Source organism: Littorina saxatilis, linkage group LG5 (assembly GCF_037325665.1).
Source record: "Littorina saxatilis isolate snail1 linkage group LG5, US_GU_Lsax_2.0, whole genome shotgun sequence".
In the NCBI taxonomy this organism is placed as follows: Eukaryota; Metazoa; Mollusca; class Gastropoda; order Littorinimorpha; family Littorinidae; genus Littorina; species Littorina saxatilis.
This window is the reverse complement of record NC_090249.1, coordinates 5,536,816-5,562,431: the sequence shown is the minus strand read 5'-3', so window position 1 is coordinate 5,562,431 and position 25,616 is coordinate 5,536,816. Positions and strand designations below refer to the sequence as shown.

The 25,616-nt window shown below is 47.0% G+C and overlaps 1 protein-coding gene across 4 annotated transcripts in view; it reads left to right on the top strand.

Annotated features, from left to right (window-relative positions):
- LOC138966148 (microtubule-actin cross-linking factor 1, isoforms 1/2/3/4-like) overlaps positions 1-25,616 on the top strand; it is a 186,924-nt gene that overhangs the window by 27,396 nt on the left and 133,912 nt on the right. For all 4 annotated transcript variants that reach the window (XM_070338260.1, XM_070338261.1, XM_070338262.1 and 1 more), the window contains exons 4-19: positions 5,111-5,217; positions 5,905-6,024; positions 6,710-6,805; positions 8,765-8,895; positions 9,924-10,181; positions 10,813-11,017; positions 11,433-11,561; positions 11,936-12,013; positions 12,276-12,437; positions 13,233-13,433; positions 13,968-14,090; positions 14,481-14,627; positions 15,953-16,015; positions 16,347-16,438; positions 17,527-17,641; positions 18,192-18,369. In XM_070338260.1, coding sequence (XP_070194361.1) covers positions 5,111-5,217; positions 5,905-6,024; positions 6,710-6,805; positions 8,765-8,895; positions 9,924-10,181; positions 10,813-11,017; positions 11,433-11,561; positions 11,936-12,013; positions 12,276-12,437; positions 13,233-13,433; positions 13,968-14,090; positions 14,481-14,627; positions 15,953-16,015; positions 16,347-16,438; positions 17,527-17,641; positions 18,192-18,369 — 2,205 coding nt within the window. The remainder of the gene's footprint in view (positions 1-5,110; positions 5,218-5,904; positions 6,025-6,709; positions 6,806-8,764; positions 8,896-9,923; positions 10,182-10,812; positions 11,018-11,432; positions 11,562-11,935; positions 12,014-12,275; positions 12,438-13,232; positions 13,434-13,967; positions 14,091-14,480; positions 14,628-15,952; positions 16,016-16,346; positions 16,439-17,526; positions 17,642-18,191; positions 18,370-25,616) is intronic.

The following is a 25,616-nucleotide window of genomic DNA, read 5'->3' as shown; positions in this document are numbered from 1 at the left end:
TTTCATTTTCACACATCAACCCCTGAAATGTCCCATGTTTGTTTGTGTCGTTCCTGGCTGGTACCTTTAGCTGTTTTCATTGTCACACATCAACCCCTGAAATGTCCCATGTTTGTTTGTGTCGTTCCTGGCTGGTACCTTTAGCTGTTTTCATTGTCACACATCAACCCCTGAAATGTCCCGTGTTTGTATGTGTCGTTCCTGGCTGGTACTTGTGGCTGTTTTCACTGTCACACATCAACCCCTGAAATGTCCCGTGTTTGTATGTCGTTCCTGGCTGGTACCTTTAGCTGTTTTCATTGTCACACATCAACCTCTGAAATGTCCCGTGTTTGTATGTGTCGTTCCTGGCTGGTACCTTTAGCTGTTTTCACTGTCACACATCAACCCCTGAAATGTCCCGTGTTTGTATGTGTCGTTCCTGGCTGGTACCTTTAGCTGTTTTCACTGTCACACATCAACCCCTGAAATGTCCCATGTTTGTATGTGTCGTTCCTGGCTGGTACTTGTGGCTGTTTTCACTGTCACACGTCAACCCCTGAAATGTCCCGTGTTTGTATGTGTCGTTCCTGGCTGGTACCTTTAGCTGTTTTCACTGTCACACATCAACCCCTGAAATGTCCCGTGTTTGTATGTGTCGTTCCTGGCTGGTACCTTTAGCTGTTTTCACTGTCACACATCAACCCCTGAAATGTCCCGTGTTTGTATGTGTCGTTCCTGGCTGGTACCTTTAGCTGTTTTCATTGTCACACATCAGCCCCTGAAATGTCCCGTGTTTGTATGTGTCGTTCCTGGCTGGTACTTGTGGCTGTTGTCATTGTCACACACCAACCTCTGAAATGTCCCGTGTTTGTATGTGTCGTTCCTGGCTGGTACTTGTGGCTGTTTTCATTGTCACACATCAACCCCTGAAATGTCCCGTGTTTGTATGTGTCGTTCCTGGCTGGTACCTTTAGCTGTTTTCATTGTCACACATCAACCCCTGAAATGTCCCATGTTTGTATGTGTCGTTCCTGGCTGGTACCTTTAGCTGTTTTCATTGTCACACATCAACCCCTGAAATGTCCCGTGTTTGTATGTGTCGTTCCTGGCTGGTACCTTTAGCTGTTTTCATTGTCACACATCAACCCCTGAAATGTCCCATGTTTGTATGTGTCGTTCCTGGCTGGTACCTTTAGCTGTTTTCATTGTCACACACCAACCTCTGAAATGTCCCGTGTTTGTATGTGTCGTTCCTGGCTGGTACCTTTAGCTGTTTTCATTGTCACACATCAACCCCTGAAATGTCCCGTGTTTGTATGTGTCGTTCCTGGCTGGTACCTTTAGCTGTTTTCATTGTCACACATCAACCCCTGAAATGTCCCATGTTTGTATGTGTCGTTCCTGGCTGGTACCTTTAGCTGTTTTCATTGTCACACACCAACCTCTGAAATGTCCCGTGTTTGTATGTGTCGTTCCTGGCTGGTACCTTTAGCTGTTTTCACTGTCACACGTCAACCCCTGAAATGTCCCGTGTTTGTATGTGTCGTTCCTGGCTGGTACTTGTGGCTGTTTTCATCGTCACACATCAACCTCTGAAATGTCCCATGTTTGTATGTGTCGTTCCTGGCTGGTACCTTTAGCTGTTTTCACTGTCACACATCAACCTCTGAAATGTCCCATGTTTGTATGTGTCGTTCCTGGCTGGTACCTTTAGCTGTTTTCACTGTCACACATCAACCTCTGAAATGTCCCATGTTTGTATGTGTCGTTCCTGGCTGGTACCTTTAGCTGTTTTCACTGTCACACATCAACCCCTGAAATGTCCCATGTTTGTATGTGTCGTTCCTGGCTGGTACCTTTAGCTGTTTTCATTGTCACACATCAACCCCTGAAATGTCCCGTGTTTGTATGTGTCGTTCCTGGCTGGTACTTGTGGCTGTTTTCATCGTCACACATCAACCCCTGAAATGTCCCATGTTTGTATGTGTCGTTCCTGGCTGGTACCTTTAGCTGTTTTCATTGTCACACATCAACCCCTGAAATGTCCCGTGTTTGTATGTGTCGTTCCTGGCTGGTACTTGTGGCTGTTTTCTTTGTCACACATCAACCCCTGAAATGTCCCATGTTTGTATGTGTCGTTCCTGGCTGGTACCTTTAGCTGTTTTCATTGTCACACATCAACCCCTGAAATGTCCCATGTTTGTTTGTGTCGTTCCTGGCTGGTACCTTTAGCTGTTTTCATTGTCACACATCAACCCCTGAAATGTCCCGTGTTTGTATGTGTCGTTCCTGGCTGGTACTTGTGGCTGTTTTCACTGTCACACATCAACCCCTGAAATGTCCCGTGTTTGTATGTCGTTCCTGGCTGGTACCTTTAGCTGTTTTCATTGTCACACATCAACCTCTGAAATGTCCCGTGTTTGTATGTGTCGTTCCTGGCTGGTACCTTTAGCTGTTTTCACTGTCACACATCAACCCCTGAAATGTCCCGTGTTTGTATGTGTCGTTCCTGGCTGGTACCTTTAGCTGTTTTCACTGTCACACATCAACCCCTGAAATGTCCCTTGTTTGTATGTGTCGTTCCTGGCTGGTACTTGTGGCTGTTTTCACTGTCACACGTCAACCCCTGAAATGTCCCGTGTTTGTATGTGTCGTTCCTGGCTGGTACCTTTAGCTGTTTTCACTGTCACACATCAACCCCTGAAATGTCCCGTGTTTGTATGTGTCGTTCCTGGCTGGTACCTTTAGCTGTTTTCACTGTCACACATCAACCCCTGAAATGTCCCGTGTTTGTATGTGTCGTTCCTGGCTGGTACCTTTAGCTGTTTTCATTGTCACACATCAGCCCCTGAAATGTCCCGTGTTTGTATGTGTCGTTCCTGGCTGGTACTTGTGGCTGTTGTCATTGTCACACACCAACCTCTGAAATGTCCCGTGTTTGTATGTGTCGTTCCTGGCTGGTACTTGTGGTTGTTTTCATTGTCACACATCAACCCCTGAAATGTCCCGTGTTTGTATGTGTCGTTCCTGGCTGGTACCTTTAGCTGTTTTCATTGTCACACATCAACCCCTGAAATGTCCCATGTTTGTATGTGTCGTTCCTGGCTGGTACCTTTAGCTGTTTTCATTGTCACACATCAACCCCTGAAATGTCCCGTGTTTGTATGTGTCGTTCCTGGCTGGTACCTTTAGCTGTTTTCATTGTCACACATCAACCCCTGAAATGTCCCATGTTTGTATGTGTCGTTCCTGGCTGGTACCTTTAGCTGTTTTCATTGTCACACACCAACCTCTGAAATGTCCCGTGTTTGTATGTGTCGTTCCTGGCTGGTACCTTTAGCTGTTTTCATTGTCACACATCAACCCCTGAAATGTCCCGTGTTTGTATGTGTCGTTCCTGGCTGGTACCTTTAGCTGTTTTCATTGTCACACATCAACCCCTGAAATGTCCCATGTTTGTATGTGTCGTTCCTGGCTGGTACCTTTAGCTGTTTTCATTGTCACACACCAACCTCTGAAATGTCCCGTGTTTGTATGTGTCGTTCCTGGCTGGTACCTTTAGCTGTTTTCACTGTCACACGTCAACCCCTGAAATGTCCCGTGTTTGTATGTGTCGTTCCTGGCTGGTACTTGTGGCTGTTTTCATCGTCACACATCAACCTCTGAAATGTCCCATGTTTGTATGTGTCGTTCCTGGCTGGTACCTTTAGCTGTTTTCACTGTCACACATCAACCTCTGAAATGTCCCATGTTTGTATGTGTCGTTCCTGGCTGGTACCTTTAGCTGTTTTCACTGTCACACATCAACCTCTGAAATGTCCCATGTTTGTATGTGTCGTTCCTGGCTGGTACCTTTAGCTGTTTTCACTGTCACACATCAACCCCTGAAATGTCCCATGTTTGTATGTGTCGTTCCTGGCTGGTACCTTTAGCTGTTTTCATTGTCACACATCAACCCCTGAAATGTCCCATGTTTGTATGTGTCGTTCCTGGCTGGTACTTGTGGCTGTTTTCATCGTCACACATCAACCCCTGAAATGTCCCATGTTTGTATGTGTCGTTCCTGGCTGGTACCTTTAGCTGTTTTCATTGTCACACATCAACCCCTGAAATGTCCCGTGTTTGTATGTGTCGTTCCTGGCTGGTACTTGTGGCTGTTTTCTTTGTCACACATCAACCCCTGAAATGTCCCGTGTTTGTATGTGTCGTTCCTGGCTGGTACCTTTAGCTGTTTTCATTGTCACACATCAACCCCTGAAATGTCCCATGTTTGAGATACAGACAGTGGAACCCCCCTTTTAAGACTTCAAAAAGTCAGAGAAAATGTTGTCTTAAACTTTCAGTACAGTGGAACCCCCCTTTTAAGACCTCCAAAAATCTGAGAAAATCAGGTCTTAAAAAGGAGGGAGTCTTAAAATGGGGGTAAATTTACAGACGCTATGAATAGAAAGTCTAAGAAAACAGGGTCTTAAAAGGGAGGGAGTCTTAAATTGGGGGGTCTTAAAAGGGGGGTTCCACTGTAGTCTTAAAAACTGGGGTAAATTTACAGAGGTAGTGGACACACACAAAAACTGAATCGGCAGTTGGGGGGGGGGGGGGGGGGGGGAGTGAGGGGGTGGGGGTTCCACTGTAGTAAACTTGACTTGACTTGACTCCCACGCTATTCTGAGAGAGCTTAGCTTTCTGGCTTGTGCTGCCTGTGAAGTATCTCACCTTTCACCTGTGAAGTGTTACACCTGTTCACTGGGCTAAATAAGTAAATTTGACTCTACAGCCGTGGATATGAGGAATGTATCACCTTGTTTAGGTTTACGTTTACAGTAGACCTAGAACGAATTTGACAACAGGTTACTCATGATGACTTCTTTCCAGTTGCGGACATAGAGAGTGGGCGGCGTTGGGGTTTCAGTGATGGGGGGGGGGGTGGGGGAGTGGAGTGTTCAAGGGAAGCAAAACTTTAATTGATTCATGTCGTTTAATATTCTACAGATTCTACAGCCATCAAGTTTGTACAGAATGAAAATGGGAAATATATTAAAAAAAATAAAATATGGAGGTTGGGATACATTGTTCTTCTTGTTTTGCAAACGGACACAATTAGACAAGAGTGCATGTGTTTTGCGATCAGATGTGGACGTGCCCCACCCAGACGAGAAGTCGATCATCACGTACGTGTCGTCGCTGTACGATGTCTTCCCGCAGGTCCCCAGCGTGGAACAGTCTCTCAAGGACAATGTGAGTGCTCAGCTTGTCGAAACTTTAGCGTCTGTCGTAATTTCCACATTATTCTTCCAATGCAAACATAGCTGCTGGATATTAATACATTGTTTGAATTTTGTAGTTTCTGTAATTATATTTTGTAAAATGAGCTGAAAAATAACGTGTTTATTTTATTTTTATTTTTATCTCTGTGAGTGAATAAAAATGATGCCTTTCTGCCCGGAGTATTTTGGTAACAACGATCAAGTTTGGCTTCTGTCATAATTTGCACATTATTCTTTAGCTGCGAACAAAGCTGTTGGGAATTAATATATTGTTTAAATTTTGTAAATTCTGTATAAGTGTATTTCATTTTTAAAATAAGATGAAATGAAGTAGAGTACTAGAACTAGAAGGAAGGGAGCGTGGACTATTATCTGTACATGAGAGTGCTTTTATAAGGAGAGACAAGGACTTCACTGTTTGTATAAAAGATTGAAATTTTAGGGTAAATTTGAGTGATAAGGTGTTTGTGTGCATCAGGAGAGACAACTCAAGGCAGAGGAGTAGTATTTGTATAAATTATTGAAATGTTGGTTACATTTGAGTGAAAAGTTGTTTTGTGTGCATCAGGAGAGACAACTCAAGGCAGAAGAGTAGTATTTGTATAGATTATTGAAATGTTGGTTACATTTGGGTGATAAGTTGTTTTGTGTGCATCAGGAGAGACAACTCAAGGCGGAGGAGTACAGGGACGTGGCCAACAACCTGGCTGTGTGGCTTCGTGACGCCACCGCCCTCATGCAGGACAGGACCTTCCCACAGGCCGTCATGGACACGAGGGTATGAACAATACAGTAGACTTTCACAATATCGCGGTTTTTGGGGTCCAAAGATTTGAGATCGCGATATAGTGGGTGAAGGGGGGTCCACAGCAAACCAATTAAAAGAAAGTCCCCTCTACAACTTTTTTTCTCAGCAGCAGTGTTGTTCCCAGACACAGTACAATACAACAGAACTTGATTGTCAGAATGTAAAAGTTACACAACATTATCTTTTCACTCGTATGCACAAATATCACATCTCTAAAATCACAGTTTTTACATAAGAATCACAAGCTCGATACATATAACAACCAGAATTTTGCACAGCAAAGCACACTGTCATTTGCATATCATCATTGTACTAGAGAATGTCTTGTTTTTTCATAAATTAGTAGTTCCATGAATTAACCTTTCTGTTCTGGATTTTGGATTGTATTCGCAGTCTATCAATTTCTGAGTAAGGCTTTACTTATCACATCAGTTAACCCCTTCACTGCCCCTATTTCTGAGTAAGGCTTTACTTATCACATCAGTTAACCCCTTCACTGCCCCTATTTCTGAGTAAGGCTTTACTTATCACATCAGTTAAGCACTGTGTGTGTTCTTTCTGTTCAAGTTTTCATATTTGTGTGTGTGTGAGCGTGCAAGCAGTACGGGCATTTCAAATTACGAGTGTGCATAATGATCTCTTATGTTGTCTGCAGGCACAACTAGCAGAGTTCAACAGGTTCAAAATGGAGGACGTACCGCCACGACTGGAAACCAAACAGAAACTCCTCAGACTGTTTGATGAACTACATGTGAGGCTAGGTTTTACTCCCTTGCTCCCCCACGTTCGGCGAGAGATTTATTACTCAGAGTCAACTTTGTGTGCAGACTCTCCTCAGTGTCCGAACACCCCCCGTGTGTACACGCAAGCACAAGACCAAGTGCGCACGAAAAAGATCCTGTAATCCATGTCAGAGTTCGGTGGGTTATAGAAACACGAAAATACCCAGCATGCTTCCTCCGAAAGCGGCGTATGGCTGCCTAAATGGCGGGGTAAAAACGGTCATACATGTAAAAGCCGTGGGAGTTTCAGCCCATGAACGAACAAACAAACAAACTCCCTTGCTCAAGACTTTTTGATGAGCGACAGGTGAGGCTAGGTTTTCCTCCCGTGCTCATCATGCGTGTTGAACAGAAAGTTTTGACTAAATGTTTTAACATAGAGGGGGAATCGAGACCCCAATGTGTACACTACATTGGGGTGTGCACGTTAAAGATCCCACGATTGACAAAAGGGTCTTTCCTGGCAAAATTGTATAGGCATAGATAAAAATGTCCACCAAAATACCAGTGTGACTTGGAATAATAGGCCGTGAAAAGTAGGATATGCGCCGAAATGGCTGCGATCTGCTGGCCGATGTGAATACGTGATGTATTGTGTAAAAAAATTCTATCTCATAAACGGCATAAATAAATCCCTGCGCCTTGAATATGTGTGCGATATAAATTGCATAAAATAAAAATTAAAAAATTAAAAAATAATAAATTCCTGCGCTTAGAACTGTACCCACTGAATACGCGCGATATAAGCCTCATATTGATTGATTGTGTGTGTGTGTGTCTGTCTGTCTGTCTGTGCGTGTGTGTGTGTAGAGCGATTTAGAGTAAACCACTGGACCGATCTTTATGAAATTTGACATGAGAGTTCCTGGGAATGATATCCCCGGACGTTTTTTTCTTTTTTTCGATAAATACCTTTGATGACGTCATATCCGGCTTTTTGTAAAAGTTGAGGCGGCACTGTCACACCCTCATTTTTCAATCAAATTGATTGAAATTTTGGCCAAGCAATCTTCGACGAAGGTCGGACTTTGGTATTGCATTTCAGCTTGGTGGCTTAAAAACTAATGAATGAGTTTGGTCATTAAAAATCGGAAACTTGTAATTAAAAAAACCATTTTTTTTAAACCATCCAAAAATAATTTCATTCTATTCTGCGTCATTTTCTGATTCCAAAACCATATACATATTGTTATATTTGGATTACAAACAAGCTCTGAAAATTAAAATTATGAAAATTATGATTAACATTAATTTTCCGAAATCGATTTAAAAACAATTTCATTTTATTCCTTGTCGGTTCCTGATTCCAAAAACATATAGATATGATATGTTTGGATTAAAAACAAACTCAGTAAGCTAAAAAGAATAGACATACAGAAAAGCGTGTTTGCCTGCTCAGCGCGACCACTACCGCACTATTCTGCATGGCTTGTCGATTTCACTGCCTTTGCCACGAGCGGTGGACTGACGAAACTACGAGTATGTGGTCTTGGTGAAAAAAGCAGTGCGTTCAGTTTCATTCTGTGAGTTCGACAGCTTGACTAAATGTTGTTATTTCGCCTTACGCGACTTGTTGGTTTATATACTTGTTTGTTCATTCAAACGGTAAAAGCATTAACAGTGTATTAATTTGCAGAATGATATACTGCAGCAAGTGTGGTGTGTGTTTGGATGTGTTTGTGTGTGTGTGTGTGTGTGTGTGTGTGTGTGTGAGTGTGTGTGTGTGTGTGCGTGCGTGCGTGCGTGTGTGTGTGTGTGTGTGTGTGTGTGTGTGTGTGTGTGTGTGTGTGTGAGAGAGAAGAGGGGAGGGAGAGAAAGGGAGTGGTGCTTGTGGGTTTTAAAGTTACGTAAATAATAAAAGCTATCACGTAGATGACTCCAACAGCAGAAACTTTCAAAGACCATCAAAAGTTGTGTGTGTATTTCAGTCGCTGACCTCCGACACATCACAGCTGGGGATTCCAGAGGAGTTAGCTCCCCAGTCCCTCGGGCGTCTGTGGAATCGTTTCACCGCCGCCATGCAGGAGAGAGACATGGCTGTACAGGCTGAAATTGTCAGGTGATTTGATCTCTCTTCTTTCTTGGATGGTGCAGGGAATTTTTAAGCTGTTTACCAGAGGCAGTTCTTGTGTCTCTATCTGTGTTTATTTGGCTGTTGTGTGAACTTATGTTCAATATGTTTGACATTGTACTGATACAATCATCAGGTACCATGAAGTGTAGGTATTCAGACTCTCCTGTCAAAGACTAGCTTTTAGTTTTCTACAAAATGTTCTCTTTACAAAAAAAAGTCTGTTCATGTTAGGTACCTCCATTTTTATGAATCTTTTAATCCTTGTTTTCTCAGATATTTGAGATCTTGAAACTCGCAACTGTATACAAAACTGTATTATCCTACATACGTGAGAGAGACACCCGTGAGATAATAATCGTTCAAATCACACGTGTGTATATCATGTAAATGAGGTCATGTCAAGCAAGTCTGGCAGGGACCTGTTTTTCCACTGCTTATGATGCCAAAGTCACCGAGACAACCGTCATTATAGAAACAAAAATTGCGCTCGCTAATTACCCTCGATGAATCTTTAGAACTAACACGTCACGCCACACTTTCAGAGTGACGTTTCTTTGCTTTGACGTAATAGATTGCACGAGGCTTTAGAAGAGATCGAGCTTCCAAAACAAGCATCTTCAATTTAGATGCCTCGTCTGCTCAAGACATTTTCAGTCAAATACACGTAAGTACAGTATGTAGGATCAACAGAATACTACATGGCTTGCTGTGTCGTACCAGATTTACACTCGTTGCTTTTTCAAATAGTGAACAGCTCGCTTTCGCTCGCAGTTCAAGATTTAAAAAAACAACTCGTGTAAATCTGGTACGACACAGCAAGCCATGTAGTATTCTCTATTTATCTCATGAGAAATTAATGCGTGGTGTATGCATATATCACAACATCTAACGACATACAACATAGATAGTAAAAACATAAAACAATAAATTCAGTGTGCACGCACAATAACAAAACTTCTAACAAGTTTAAATTTCGTGTTCAAAATGTGACATTTGACACTGTGTGTTCCCAGACAAGAGCGGCTGACCCGGATGGCAGAGAAGGTGCACAGAGAGTGTAAGTTCACGGAGGACGGGCTGGCGGATCTGGAGCGGCGGATCATAGACAACGAGCAGCGCGGCCACTCTCTCCACCCCTTCGAGGCCAAGCGCAACTGCGAGGCCATGGAGCGGGCCATGCAGAACCTGGAGGAGACGCTGAAGGCCATGTTTCGCGACGTGCAGACTCTGCAGGACAACCGCTTCCCACAGGCTCAGGCGTTCTACAACAGGTGTGTTGTCACCGTCAGACTGTACAGTGGAACCCCCTTTTATGACCCCCCCCCCCCCCCCCTAAACGGTCATACACGTAAAATTCCACTCGTGCAAACCACGAGTGCACGTGGGAGTTTCAGCCCACGAACGCAGAAGAAGAAGAAGAAGACCCCCCCCCCACCCCCCAGTTTAAGACTCCCTGAGGATTTCAGTTGGATTTGTTTTTTTCATGAATAAGTAGCTTCGGTAGTTGTTGACTTTTTTTTTATAAGGACCTACATGTCTAAAATCCTTACAGGATAACTTTATGGTAGCCTTCCCATTGAAAGCTTTTTAGTGATACAAAACACATGTTAATGAAGAAATTTGCTGATACAGAAAGTGAATATTAAGAAGATGGCAAATAAAACTGCAGATACATTTTTGGCTCACCTGAGTAACCAGTGAGTCTTAGTAATGAGCAGGGTTTGTCTGTATGAATGGCCCGCAAGAGCAGTAGATACTTTGTATCTAATTCATGTTTCTTATGGCAGAAGTGAGTCGTATGAGCATTACTACACATTAGTTTTTCTTTTTCTTCTCTCCTTGCAAACATGTCACTGCTGTGTCATCGTCGGAGCTTACGCAACCTTTCTGTGTTGTTTGCAGGGCGTCCGAGCTGCAGTCGCGGCTGTCGGCGCTACGTAACCACATGTACAGCTCGGTGGTGCAGCCTCTCCTGCAGAAGTCCTATGTGGAGGACACACGCACGATGACCAAGCGCACTGAGGTCCACACGGAGGTCAGGCTCGTCGACACTAACCCCGCCTTCAGGCACGTCCAGGAATGTCTCGACTGGATCGAGGCTCAACAGGTACGTTCAAAGGGCATGTTCTGTTGGATTTCTGTCAACTTTGTTCTGTTGGATTTCTGTAACCTCTTTCATGATTGCTGAGGACTCACTCTTTGTGAAGGGCAGCTTTCTAAGGCAAAAGTGGGCAACATCAAGAACTGTTGCTTGATTTGTTTTTTAAAAAAAGGCAGGTGTAGTTATGACTTCTTATTTTTTCTAACAGTGAAATTTAATGTTTGGGCGTTACTTGTTAATGGAATAATCAAATGGAATTGAATTTATAATGGAATTTATTAATAATGAATCTTGTTCATTCCATTCATTTCAATATATGTGTGCAAGCAAGCATATGTGTGTCTGTGTGTAAATGTTTTTTGTTAGTATACGCTTTTTAATACCTGTATCTTATACCTGTGCGTACCTGTGTGTGTTGCAGCAAACTCTGGAAACACAGGAGTACAGCAGTGACCTGCAGCAGGTCCAGGAGCAGCTTCACTCTCACCGCAAAACTCACCAAGAAATCTCCACATTCCGCTCTCAGATCGACAAGTGTATTTCTGATATGGTGAGCTTTTGATGAACTTTCAGCCGGGTCTTTATTTGAATTAAAGTTACCTTCACAAAATATTTACAGAGTCTTTTTACTGAAAATTCAATGTCAAAACTTTGTACAGCCAGCTTTGTGAAGTTGACTTCACCAAATTAATTTGAGGCTTGCCAATGAATTTGACTTTTAGAAAGAATGCAATCATCTGTTCAATAAGTGAGTTTTGAGAAAGGAGCACTTGCTGCTTATATTGAGTTTTGTATCTTGAAGGAGACAAAATTCAAGAAAAATATGAGTAAGTATTGTTTGTTTGAATGTGTGTATATTTGCAATATGACGTTTAGTATGCCTGTGCCTGTGCCAAGATGAAACTGTGCTTCTTGTCTTTGCAGAAAACCTTGTCATCTGAGGAACAGAAACTATACACACAGAAGCTTTCCAATGTTGAAGTTGCGTACTCCTTATTATCAGTAAGTAATTTTCCTTTCGGTTTGATATTTTGTGGACCATTTGTGGACCATTGCTATATTTCAGATGCCCTTCACATTCAGTTTGTCACATTTCACACAAATTCTCATTTACTATTTCTGATAGATACCAGAATACAAAAGGATCTTTTTTGTCATGTATACAGCTCGCCTGTTTTGAGCATATTCCAGTGTCATCTGTTATAACCTGACGTGTGTTTTGACCTGTACCAAGTGTAACCTCGTGATGTGTGGCTGTGTGCAGAACACGTCCAGTCGTCGCCTCAAGTGCCTGGAGCAGCTCAACGACTTCCTGCAGGCCGCCACCGTGGAGATGTCTTGGCTCAGTGAGCGAGAAGAGGTGGAGGTCACGCGTGACTGGGTCAAAAAGGACCTGAACCTTGCTGACCTTGACGAACATCAAAAGGTGAGACTGCTCCTCTGTCTGTCTGCCTCTTTATGGGTGTGTGTGTGGCTGGGGAGGCTTTAGGGGGTTGGGGGATCTGCGTGTGGGGGGAGGCTGGGGGTGTCACTCGGATGCTTCCTGTTCTTCAACCGCCCCCCTAACCCCACTGACTTCTTCTTCTTCTTCTTGTCGATCACTCAGATGGAAACGCCGGTTCTCCGCGCAAATGTTGCCGTGCGCAGTAGGTTGTCCAGACTGCCATAGAGCTTCCTTCGCACCGTGGTCGCCTCCGCCCAGATCTGGCTCCTGAGGCCATCGACCCCACTGACTGATCTCCTTAGAAATAGGAGGAAAGGCTAGGATCCAATAATTCCTACTATTGAAATTGTGACATTTTGGGGCTGCGCTCTCTCGTTTCTGTTGCGACGATAACCTGAAAAGGTTCCTGCAATGTACTGATCCTGATCCTGATCCTGGCTAGGCCTGAAACCTTATTAGACGATGATTGGAAATAACTTTCGTATTCTTTTGTATGGTTTGCGAGAAAATGAAGACTTTTCGTTTAGTGAGGCAAGCATCAGTGTTGCTGCTGTTGTTGTTATTTTATGTTTAAGTCATTTAACCGTTCTCTTTTAGGCTTCTGCATCTGTATAATTTATGCTTCAAGTTCAAATCAAGAGAGAGAAAGTCTGTCAGTCTGTCTGTTCGTCTGTCCGTCTGTCTGTCTGTCTGTCTGTCTGTCTGTCTGTCTGTCTGTCTGTATCACTGAGTTTCCCTGTGTATATTACAGTCTCATTGTTATAATTTTTCCCTCAGAGCCTGGTGCGTCAGCTGCAAGCAAGAGAGCGTCACTTCAACGCGGTGCAGGAGAAAGGTGGGGCCATGATCCTTGATCGTCACCCATCATCGGCAGTGGTGGAGGCGTACCTGGGCAATCTCCAGTCACAGTGGTCCTGGCTGCTACAGCTCGTGTCCTGTCTCGACACACACCTCAAGCACACCGTGGCGTACCACCAGGTTTGTGGGGGTTTCTGTTTCTAGAGGTGTTTGCCCGTCTGTTTGTGTTTTTGTGTTTCGTGAAAGTTTTTGTTGGTTGATGATATGTGTGTGTGTGTGTGTGTGTGTGTGTGTGTGTGTGTGTGTGTGTGTGTGTGTGTGTGTGTGTGTGAATAAAATTAAGAACAAGAAAAAAGTCAAAAGTACCTAGACTGCTTAAGTTCCAACAGAGTCAAATCATAGTGTCTCTGAACAAAGTGAGAGAGAGAGGGTGTGTGTGCGTGGACGTGTGTATGTGTATGTATATGTGTGTTCTTTTGTGAGTATACATTTGTGTAACTTCGGACCGAAGAGCAAAATCTTTACAAAAGTCAAAATCTACTCTGGTCTGTGAAGAATACCTGTTGAGCTGGAAGAAATAGGGAGATTTGCAAAGCATCTGTTGCAAGAAGGCAACAGTGTGAAATTGTGTTCATGCAGTTACTGTTGTTTCAACTGGTGTTTATGTAGTTACTGTTGTTTCAGCTGGAGTTCATGTCGTTACTGTTGTTTCAGTTTTTCGAAGAAGCGCGTCACTGCGAGCAGTGGATGTCTCGCCACACAGAGTTACTTCAGAACAGATTTGCCCGTGACAACATTCCAGTGGAGCAGGCAGAGCTGCTCATTCGGGAACTGCAGGTAAGGAACATTGAACATTTGCATTAGCCTTCTCTTGATAATATTTCTTGTACTTTCCTTCCTGTGTGTAAAAGTGTACTTAATTCTTGAGTATTGTACAAACACCTCATATACATGTAGTAGTAGTGATAATTGTTGGTTAAGAGCATTAACAAGTGCTGTTTTTTGGGGAATATTTTTGTTAGCAGTTACTGGTGTAATCAACTCCTTCTGCCTGAACAGGAAATTCTAGATGTGTCGGGAATGTGTATATTTGTGTACAGTCAAATGACTTTAACTTCTGACACTATGATACGCTGCATCACACATGCATGTTTCATGTTCTGCTGTCATTTCCCTTACCTTGACTATGAACAAACCAGCTAATACCCTTGACGTGTGCTGTTACAGGATGTACAGGAGCAGCTGCGAGAGTACGATCGTCGTGTCTCCACTCTGGCCCTGGCTGCCTCCGACATAATTCCGTTGCCACAGCGAGGGCAGGCCGTTCGCTCCCCTGTCCGTGTGCGTGCCATCTGCTTACGTTACCAGCCGGAGGTGAGAATGCTTGATGTTGTCAGTGATGATAGTTTACCTCATCAGCCCAGTGAAGGTCTCACAAAACTTTCAAACGTCCTCCTGGTCCGTTTAAATTCAGTTCCGCTGAAGGGTCTTTGGACCCCCCATAATCAAAATTGGGGGTCCCAGGACCCTCTATATAGAATGTCTGTGGGGGAGCCCTGCTAACCAACTTTCAGTTTGGGGAACGTCTCAGAGAGATCTGGGCCTCTCTCGCAGACAGCAATCTCTATTCAGTGCCCTGTTCTTGATTTGCAAAACTCTGGCTTTCAGCATCTACATCCAGCAAATTGATGGACTCCAGACCTGTTTACCAGTACGATTTGGGCGTATTTTGTACGCCAAATTATTATCAGTACGCAAATACGCGACACACGCACAAAATACGCAGAAGAAAAAGTCTAGAATACGTTTTCCGGTATTGGTGTGCTGATTACGGGATGGTACAACTGATACCGATTTCGGTCGAAGGGAGATAACCATGACAGCGAGTCTTCAGCTGTGTAAACCTTGTTCAGTTGTTGGCACATGCGATCGTCTGGACAATCGTGGGAAAATGAAGCGGTAAAAGGTGCCAGTTTCGGATGACTGTACCAAGTCTAAACAGCAGAAGCACCAGATTTTCTTGGAGAAATATAAGAAAGAGCCAGGAATTGTGGAGTTTACTATGGGAAAAAGTCATGCACACTGCAAGTATTGTGAATCAGATTTCTCCGTTGCCCATGCTGGGAAATATGACATCGAACGACACTGCAGTTCCAAAACTCACATGGACAAGGTTGCTGCAAAGAAATCCGCTGAAAGCTGCCAAGGAATTATGAAGTTCATTCCCGCAAAGCAAATCCTGCCAGAAGAAAAGGCTGTAGACATCTAGTCCGTGCTGAAGCAATGTTTTCTGAGATGATTGTAAAAATGAACTTGCCACTGTCAACCACAGATGTTATTTCACGAACTTCATCTTTTCATAATCAATCTGCTTGGAAAACACTGGTTATAATGTTATAAACTGACAGGTAAATAAAATTGTTTTACCCTGTTGTATCGGAAGGAGTTAAATTCTGAAGATGTTCACAAGACATGCTATTTTTACACAAACACGTTTGCACCCACGCGTACGTTTTCCCTAGCCCATATGGCTTTGCTTGCAAAGTACACCAACTTTTTAAAAATACACTCAACTTTTTGAAAAAGTACTCTTGCCTCAGGTTTAGGGTAAACAGGTCTGGGACTCTTTTGGTGTTTTACAGTCAGCCTTGTGTGTGTTTTCTAAGCGATATTTGTGCTTAATATTTGTTGTTGTGCAGGTGACAATACAGAAAGGAGAGGAGTGCTTCCTGGTCAACAACAACCAGCCAATCAAGTGGAAGGTACGTTGCTCCAGGCTAATATTTGACTTCATTTAACTAGTTTTTAGGCACTCAGTGCTTTGTCTTAAATTTGTGGAGGAATGCCCATGGGATATTGAATTAAGTCCTTTGGCAGACAGGATTTGATAGCATCTCTATTTGAATACTGTAGTATTTGTGTAGTGTCATTGGTATGACATCATGAAACCATATTTCAGCCAGCTAAAAAAAATGAAAACAAGTGCAACGTAGAGAGTGTAATTCAAACAAAAGATGCATTCTTCACGAAAGCTGTGTCTGCTTTGTTATGGATATTTAAGAATTTGCCATTAACTTTTGATTTTGTTTACAGGTGAAGACATCAACAGGCATGGAGGCTGAGGTGCCCTCCGTGTGTTTCATCATGCCGCCACCCAACCAAGATGCAACAGACTATGCAAACAGGTACAGTCACTGGCTTGCTTTGCTAGCTGGGATAGTCAGGTGGCTTGTCACTGATTTATTGTCACTCAACCAGCCAGACGTTACAAGGGAAGAACAGACCCAAAACTACAGGGTGACCCCAAAAAAAGAGTACCCAAACAAAACGTCTTAAATTGAACAAAAACAAAGCAATCTTCATAAAATTTATTTACACACACAAGTAGCCTCTGCATGATTTGCACAGAAAATTTTAGCGTTCTAGTTTGTCTTTCAGGAAAGTTATGCTCATTCTACAGAACATGCTCCAAATGGCCTCCCCCCGATTTAAATCCCAAAGATTTCTACCATTGGGGGTTCCTGAAAGACAACGTCTACAGGAACAACCCACAGACAATCACAGAACTCAAGAGAGCCATCACAACAACCATTCGCGGAATCTCGCAACAGGAGTGTGTGCGGGTGATTGATAACTTTGCGCGGCGAGTTCAAGTTTGCCTGCAGCGGCGCGGAGGCCATTTGGAGCATGTTCTGTAGAATGAGCATAACTTTCCTGAAAGACAAGCTAGAACGCTAACATTTTCTGTGCAAATCATGCAGAGGCTACTTGTGTGTGTAAATAAATTTTATGAAGATTGTTTTATTTTTGGTCAATTTATGACGTTTTGTTTGGGTACTCTTTTTTTTGGGTCACCCTGTAGAAACATTAACAAGAGAATCAGTGAGTCTGGGCCTGTGATCAAGCTCTACTCAAACTCGACTCACTGATTTTTTTACGTCCACAATGGACCCAATTTATGAATTGGAAGAAGAAGGTCAAAAGCTATTACAAACAAACAATTAAATGAATGAATAAATACATGAAAAAAATGGTGCAAAGGCATTACCGCAGTTACAAGAGTTGGAAAGGAACCACTGAACAGCTTCTCTCTGTTGTCCACTTTAAAATGTCCAAAGTGAGCAGTGTTCAGTGTTTCTCTTCAGATAGGAACACAGCTCAGGCAAGATTGTTTCCATAGTTGCTGTGTGAATGAGTGTGGGGACCAGTACTTGGTTGCTTAGCACAACAGAATGTGCTGCCTCTCATGTCTGATTGTTTGCTTTCTGCACAGATTGAAGCGTCAGTACGACCACTTGTCGGCGCTGTGGAAAACTCAGCACCGCAAACTGCGCTACAACACTATCTTCGCCACCATCAACCTCATCAAGGGATGGGACCTCAAACAGGTTGGTGCTTGCAGTGTGCACACATTCACTGACATAATGGACACTTCAGCTGCTTGTTTGGGATATTACTCAGTTTTACTGTTGGTATTAATAAACAGGAGTTCTTGAATCCGTGCAATCATATAGGTGTAAGGAGTGAGTACAGGTACACACACACTCACGCACACACACATACACACATGTACGCGCGCGCACACACAAACGCACATACACACAGACACACACATGCTCGCATACACACACTCACACACACAGATGCATCAACACACACACACAGATGCATAAACACACACACACTGACACTCACATGCACACACACACTCACACAAACACTGACATACACACACATGCACACACACTGACATACACACACACACACATGCATACACATGTGTGCCGGTACAAAGCCAAAGTTTTGGATTCTGCCGGCATTACCCATGCAGACACACACTCGCACACACACACACACACACACACACACACACACACACACACACACACACACACACACACACACACAGTCCATCTAATCACACTGGTCTCTGTCCAGTTCCTGAGCATGGGGCCGGCTCAGAGAGAGGCTGTTTGGCGTGCACTGAAGGATGACGCAGAGAAATTGCTGGCAGAGAGCGCCAGCTCACCGGACCGGGACTCCAGGAAACTCCGAGACGAGCTAGCCGAGTGTCAGAGAATCTTCGACAGGCTGTCTGCTGAGGCTGCCGCAAGAGGTAGGTGTTTGTTTTAGTGTTTAGAGCTTTCTTTAGGTTTGCTAGTGAATGCTTTGGTAATTCTGTGTGATTTGCTGTTGACAAACGGAAATAACTGTCGGGTTGACAACCGGAAATAACTGTTGGGTTGACAACCGGAAATAACTGTCGGGTTTGTATAGTTGTACAGGAACCACTTGACGTAAGTTTGTCTGAGAAAAAGCAAGGGTATTCACAACCCAGACAATCCTGACAGTTATTTCAGTTATTTCCGAAAACCGTCTATTGTTGCAGAATGTAACTGAACTGCACTGTCAATATAACACTTACCTCGACAGTACTATTCTTGCACATTATCTATTATAGGCCGAAAAAATTGGACAAAACGCTGCGTGGGTACAATTATCTCCCATAACCATGCGCCACCGTGGATCCCAAGCACTGTCTGAGTGCTTCCCCCTTACAGGATGTAGGTGGCGCGTCCTCTTTCTTTTTTCGCGCGTGACAGTAGGCTGTGTTTCTGCTGCGCTCCCGGATTATTTTGGATTCTAGAGTCTTCTTTTCTGTGTGGATTACCACCTGTTGGATTTTTGTGTGTTATTCCACTTCTGGCTTGAGGCTACGTTCGTTTTCTTCCAACTTGTGCCTCCGTTGTTGTGTGGCGGACTCGGCGTGCCTACCGTCCTACTTCGTGGTGACCGGTCGTCTGCTTCTCGTTTCGCCTCATTCACTTGAGTATTGACCTAATTTTCTTTGAATTTTGTTAATTCTCGATTTTTTAAGGGTACGTACAGGGCGAGGTAGGATGTCTCGTCTTGTTTTGGGCTCTGGTTCTACGGAACCAGAGTCTGCCGGGGGCAACCCTTCTCCGGGCGCACAGCGTCATGTTTTGCGCACGGACAGGGGGACCTTTCGGCGCTCCGACTCTCCCTCCCCAAACGCTTTGCGTTTGCGGCGAGGGAGGGCGGAGAAAGCCTGTTTGAGCAAGCTCAATGCGAGCTTGCTCAAACAGGCTGGGCTTGAACCTGGGACTTCGGGCGGGGCTGCGCCGTCGAAGGTTCGGGGAAGGTCGAGGGGAAAGAAAAAGCGTCTTTCTCCTTCTCCTTCCGTGGAACACGCTTCCCCCCCTTCGACGCCGTTGTCCGGCCCTCAGTCTCAGGCTTCAGCTCCTCCCGGTTTCAAGCCTGGGGGGAAGGTTTCCTTCTCCTCCCTGGCTCGAATCCGGGGGCGGGTCGATTCCCAACCCTCTTTGGGGGTTGGTGAATCTGATCTAGGGGCTACGGGAGAGACTCAGGTTTCGACTTCTTTCTTTTCCGGTGCCTCTCCTGTGCCCTCCTCGGTTTCCACCGCTGTGGAAGCCAGGAGGGACACGGGTCCTCCTCTGAACTCCCTCGCTGGGTCGTCTACTGCTGTTTCGACAGTAGTCTCGGACTCATGGGGGGGGGAGATCGGAGGAGATGACGGGGTCTATGAATTCCCTCCCCGCTGGGGTTGGGATGCGAATTGACCCCGTTCAGGGCGGTCCTGTGGGGGCAGGGGTTTCAGGCTTCGTGCCTACGACCACTGCTACTACGGTTCCCTCTGACGTCCGTGTGACTGGTGGCTGTCCCTCTATGAAACGCTCCGGCCGACTAGTTACTGGACGTGGAGGTGTTCGACAGAACGTGGTACTTCTGTCGAATGGTCAGGGCGACGGGAACATTGTTTCTGTTGCTCAGACCGACACCTCCGACCGGACCGTCTTGACCCCACGCCATTCCTTAGCGTCTGGTGTTCGGGTGACGGATGGTCCGGACCAAGGGTCCGGAACGGTCCAGGCTTACGGGTCGGGATCGAACCGGACCCACGGGTCCCGACTGGACTTGACCTCCGGGTTTGGTCCGGACGGGACCCATGGTACGGGACCGTACCGGACCTTAGGGTCCGGTGCGGGACAGTACCTCTGGCCCTTGCCGGATCCCCGGACCTACGGGTCCGGATGGTACGGTACGGGACCGGTGGTCCGGTCAGGACCGGACCACCCGACCACCTCTGTTGGTCCGGGTGGTCTGGCACCGAACCGGAACACACCGGACCACCGGACCTACGGGTCCGGATGGTACGGTACGGGACCAGTGGTCCGGTCGGGACCGGACCACCCGACCACCTCTGTTGGTCCGGGTGGTCTGGCACCGAACCGGAACACACCGGACCACCGGACCTACGGGTCCGGATGGTACGGTGTTTCCACGTCCGGACCGAACCACCCGAACACTTTTGTGGGTACGGATGGTTCTGTGCCGAACGGGACCTCCGGATGGTACGGGACCGGACCGGACCACCGGACCACCGGAACACCGGACCACCCGACCGGACCGGACCGGACCACCGGAACACCGGACCACCCGACCGGACCGGATCGGCACCCCCGACCGGACCGGACCATTTCTTTTCTGATCAGACCCGATGGGTCCCTGTTCAGTCTATAAATGGCGGGGGTTCGTTGGCTGGACTGACCCAACAGTCGCAGGGTTTTTGTTGTTCTCTCCCTTCGGCTGCTGGAGACGTTTCGTCTTTGGGGCAGGGGTCTTCGCGGCCTCTTGCTTCAGTGGGCGTTTCGTCACAGCCTACTTCATCACTTTCGGCTCCTCCCCCTCAAGCTTCCTACACTCCTGCTGTTGAGGAGTTGTCGGGAAGTGAAGAGGAGAGTGAGTCAGAGGACGATGGGGAGGAGGATCAGGGTCGCCCTGAGGTTAACACTGATCCTCTACCCTTGCCGGTTTCTGATGGAACTTCCGAAGCTATGCTTCGTACTTTCCAACAGTACATGACAGACATCACGCGGCGTCTTGACGCCACGGATGCCTCTCTTAAGCGTCTGTCGTCTAGTGTTCCCAACCCTTCGGTTGACACACAGGACGTGGAGTCTGAGGACGAGAGGCAGGAGGCTCTCCCTCGCACAGCTAGAAGGACGTTTGAACAGTTTCAGGACGTCCTTCCCTCCGACGCCCTCTCGTCCTTGGAGTCCGCTTCGGCCCGGGCGCGGGAGGCACACGCCGCGTCTGCCGGCGGCTCGTTTTATGAACGATCCGGCCGCCAGCAATTCGCGTTCCACCCTAGTCTTAGTGCCACGGTGGAAGCGGCAGCACATCGCCTGAGGAGTACAGATTCACGTGCGAACGCGACCTATGTTCCTCGGGAGGACGCGGATTCAGTGCCGTGCTTTCCTTCGGGAGGCGCACCTCCACTGTTTCCTCGTGTCCAATCTGTTTCGTCCCTCCCTTTTCCCTTTGACTCTCGAACTCTCCCTTTCCAGACTTCGAGTGTTCAGGGTGGGGCGGACGGTGATGTGTTCGTTGGGGAGGTGCCTTCGGTCAAGAAGGTGGAACTGAGCTCTGCTTCGTTCCACAATCTTGAGGCCACCGTTTCTTCCATTGTCGAGGCCCAATCACAGGCCTTGACATGGATGAGCACGCTGTCCACACTGTTGGACCCTCCCGATCGGGCAGAGTCCGATTCCACTCGGGTCCTTGACACGGTTCGAGTGGATCGGGCTTTGCATGCCGTGCGATCGTGCGTGACGACTGCGGCAGAATTGGCCATTGGAACACGGGTCCACTTGTTGGCCCTGTTCCGTGATCATTTTCTGGCTACTTCTTTAGTGCCTCCGGATATGAGGAAGAGTCTGAGGAACACGTTTCCTCAGCCTTCTTCCCTTTTTCATCCGGGCACTGTCCGTTCTGTGGTGGAGTCCACACGCCAGAGGAACACTGATTCTCTGATGGTTGGCCTCGCTGCTTCGGCGACGTCGGCGGGGAGTAAGAGAAGTGCTACAGTCACCTCCAGCTCCCAGCCTCAGAAGAAGAAGAAGAAGAAGCCAGTTTCACTGCCTCCTTCTTCCTCCTCTCAGGCGCCTGTCGCGTTCCCCCCTGCGGCCCCGGCTTCTCGTGCTCCCAAGCGCAAGAAGAAGGGTGCTCAGACAGGTAAGGGTAAGCAGCACCACCAGGGGGGTGGTCGCAAGCCTGCGCCTGCCCGCCAGCAGAATTTTCAGTGAGTCCCGGCCCTACGTTGACGCCCCCTCAAGTTGCCCCTCTTTCGTCCGTCGGTTCCCTTTTTCGGGCCCGCGACATGTGGGGCAGACTGGTCTCCAACCAGTTTATCTTGAGGGTGGTGGGGTCGGGGTTTTCTCTACCGCTGTCGTCACAACCTCCATTGTCCGCTCTACCTTTGACGTTCCCCCCTCCTCGAGACCCTGCCAGATGGCAGGCTCTTCAAGACGAGGTGAACTCGTTGGTCGAGAAGAAGGCTGTCTACCCCCTTTCTCAGCCTTCTCCGGGGTTCTACTCCCGCCTGTTCACCGTCCCCAAAAAGGACGGCAGGTTCAGGCCGGTGTTGGACCTCTCCACCTTGAACTTGTACCTTCGCAGGTGCAAGTTCAAGATGGAAACCCCTTCGTCGGTCCGGTTGGCCATCCGGCCAAACGATTGGGCCACGTCTGTGGACCTCCAGGATGCTTACTTCCACATCCTGGTGGCCCCGGGGTACCGACATCTGCTCCGGTTTGTTTGGGAGGGCACAGTGTTCGAGTTTCGGGCCCTCCCATTCGGCCTGTCCTTGGCCCCGCTGATTTTTACAAAGGTGGTCAAGGAGCTGGCGGCGTTGGTCAGAGCTCAGGGTGTGCGTCTGCGTCAATATTTGGACGATTGGCTCACCCTGGCCCAGTCTCGCGATCAATGCCTCCAACACACCCGGCAGGTCCTGGACCGGACCCATGCTTTGGGGTTCCAGATACAGTGGCACAAGTCGGACCTCGTGCCAACCCAGCAGTTTTGCTACTTGGGGATGGCGTTCGACACAGTGCTTTACACTGTGTCTCCCTCCCCGGACAGAATCCTCTCCCTGAGGCGAAAGATCCTCTCCATTCAGGCTTGCCGCGCTGTTCCTCACAGACGGCTGGCGGAACTGTTGGGTTCCATGGAGTCTGTCGCTCTGCTGCTGCCCCTTGCAAGGCTACACAAACGTCCCCTGCAACGGGCAGTAGCAGATCGGACTTCCAGGCCTCTCGATTACACCGAGTTGGTCCAGATCGGGCCTTGGTTTCACGAGGCTGTAGTCCAATGGCTGGACCCGATCTGGCTCAACTCTGCGGTGCCTATCCAACCGAGACGGCCGTCTCTCTTCCTGTACACCGACGCTTCTACGCGGGGTTGGGGGGCCCACCTGGACCTGCACGAGGCCCAGGGGGTCTGGACCCAGGAGGAGTCCCTCCTACACATCAACTTTCTAGAGTTGGAGGCGGTTCGTCGGGCTCTGCTGGAGTTTCGCCTCCTGATTCGGGATCAGGATGTGTTGGTCCACGGGGACAACACCACATGCCTAGCTTACCTTCGCCACCAGGGGGGCACCAATTCTCGGTCCCTCTCCCTGTTAGCGGAGGAGATTCTGCTCTGGTGCCAGACCAATCAGGTCCGGATGTCAGTCCAATTCGTTCCGGGGAAACTGAACGCCCTGGCCGACATTCTCAGTCGGGGCGATCAGGTTCTCCCCACAGAATGGACCATCGCTCACAACGTTCTACGGCGTCTGTGGGCAAGGTGGGACCGTCCTCTGATCGATCTGTTCGCAACTCGATTCAGCGCTCGGCTTCCCAGGTACGTCAGCCCCTTTCGAGACACGAATGCGTTCCACGTGGACGCATTCACTCTCTCGTGGAGGCTCCTCGATGCTTACGCCTATCCCCCGACATCTCTGATTCCGAGGGTACTGGCAAAGTATCTGCAGGAACGGCCAAGACTGATTTTGGTCGCGCCTTACTGGCCAACAGCTCCGTGATTTCCAGATCTTCGCGGTCTCACCCACGTAGACCCTCTACCTCTGAATCTGGACGGGGGAAGTCTGCTCCAGCCTCGATCAGGCCTCCCTCATCCACGTCCAGAGAGTCTGTGCTTGACCGCATGGCTCTTGTGCGCTCCAAACTGCTTGCACTAGGATTGCACAAGAGTTCAGTAGAGTTTTCCCTGAACGCTAAGAGGCGATCAACTAATCAGCTCTACGACTTACGCTGGAGAGCTTGGGCCTCCTTCGCCTTGTCCAAGGGGATAAAGCCGCTTTATCCCTCAACACAGGACTTGGCCAACTTCCTGGTGGAAGTGTATCAAAAGAAGAGTCTTTCTTCTAAGACTCTTCTTGGATACAAATCTGCCATCACTTCCACGATTGCGGCTGCTACTGGTCGCAGACCTGAACACTTGATCAGTTCCTCCCTCATTGCTAATGTCCTTTCGGGTATTAGCAATGCAGCGGTGTCTAAACCTCGGGTTTCATTTCCCAAGTGGGATGTCTTCCTGGTTCTCAAACTCCTGCGTAGCAAGGAGTTTGAACCCCTGGCAGGCATTAGTATCAAGTTCCTGACTTTTAAGACTGTGTTCCTCATCGCTTTAGCCACTTGCCGTAGACTCAGTGGTATTCAAGCTTTGAGTGGCCTGGAATTTGACATTGAGTTCACCACACATCAGGTGACGTTGGCTTTCCTACCAGACTTTCGAGCCAAGAATCAGAATGCCTCGGAGTTGTCCAAACCAGTAGTCATTCAAGCCTTGGCTCCCACTCTTGAACATGATGACCCTGATCGCTTCCTCTGCCCAGTACGTGCCCTTAGAGTGTACCTGGATAGAACACGTAGCTTTCGGTCTTCTAAGCGGTCACTGTTTGTCTCGCTTAATCCGAAGTACCAATCGGATATTTCTAGACAAACTTTAGCTCGTTGGCTGACCTTGCTTATCAAACAGGCTTATGTTCATGCTCAAGTGGATGTGGTCCCTGACATCAGGGCACACGAGATTCGGGCTATCGGCTCCTCGTTGGCGCACGTGCGGGGTGCCTCGCTCCAAAGCATAATGGCAGTCGCGTTCTGGAAGACTCCAGCCACGTTTATTAACCACTATATGCGAGACTTTTCCAGTCTCAGGCTTGACCAGTCGTATGGCATTGCCAAAGCAGTGGTTGCCAGCATGGTCACGTCAGTCTAAGGTATTTTTCTTGGGTATATTTTCTTTTACGGTAGTACTGTTCGAAAATTGCCTGGGTATCTTAATCCTTGGATTTAAGTGATTTTGATTAAGGAGTTTAATACTCTACATATCACCCTCACACCACTCTGGTATTCTGTGCAAGAATAGTACTGTCGAGGTAAGTGTTATATTGACTGTAAGGCTTCTTTTTAAGCCTACTGTCTATATGATACTTACCGAGACAGTACTATTAGAGTTTCCCTCCCGCCTCCCCTCTTG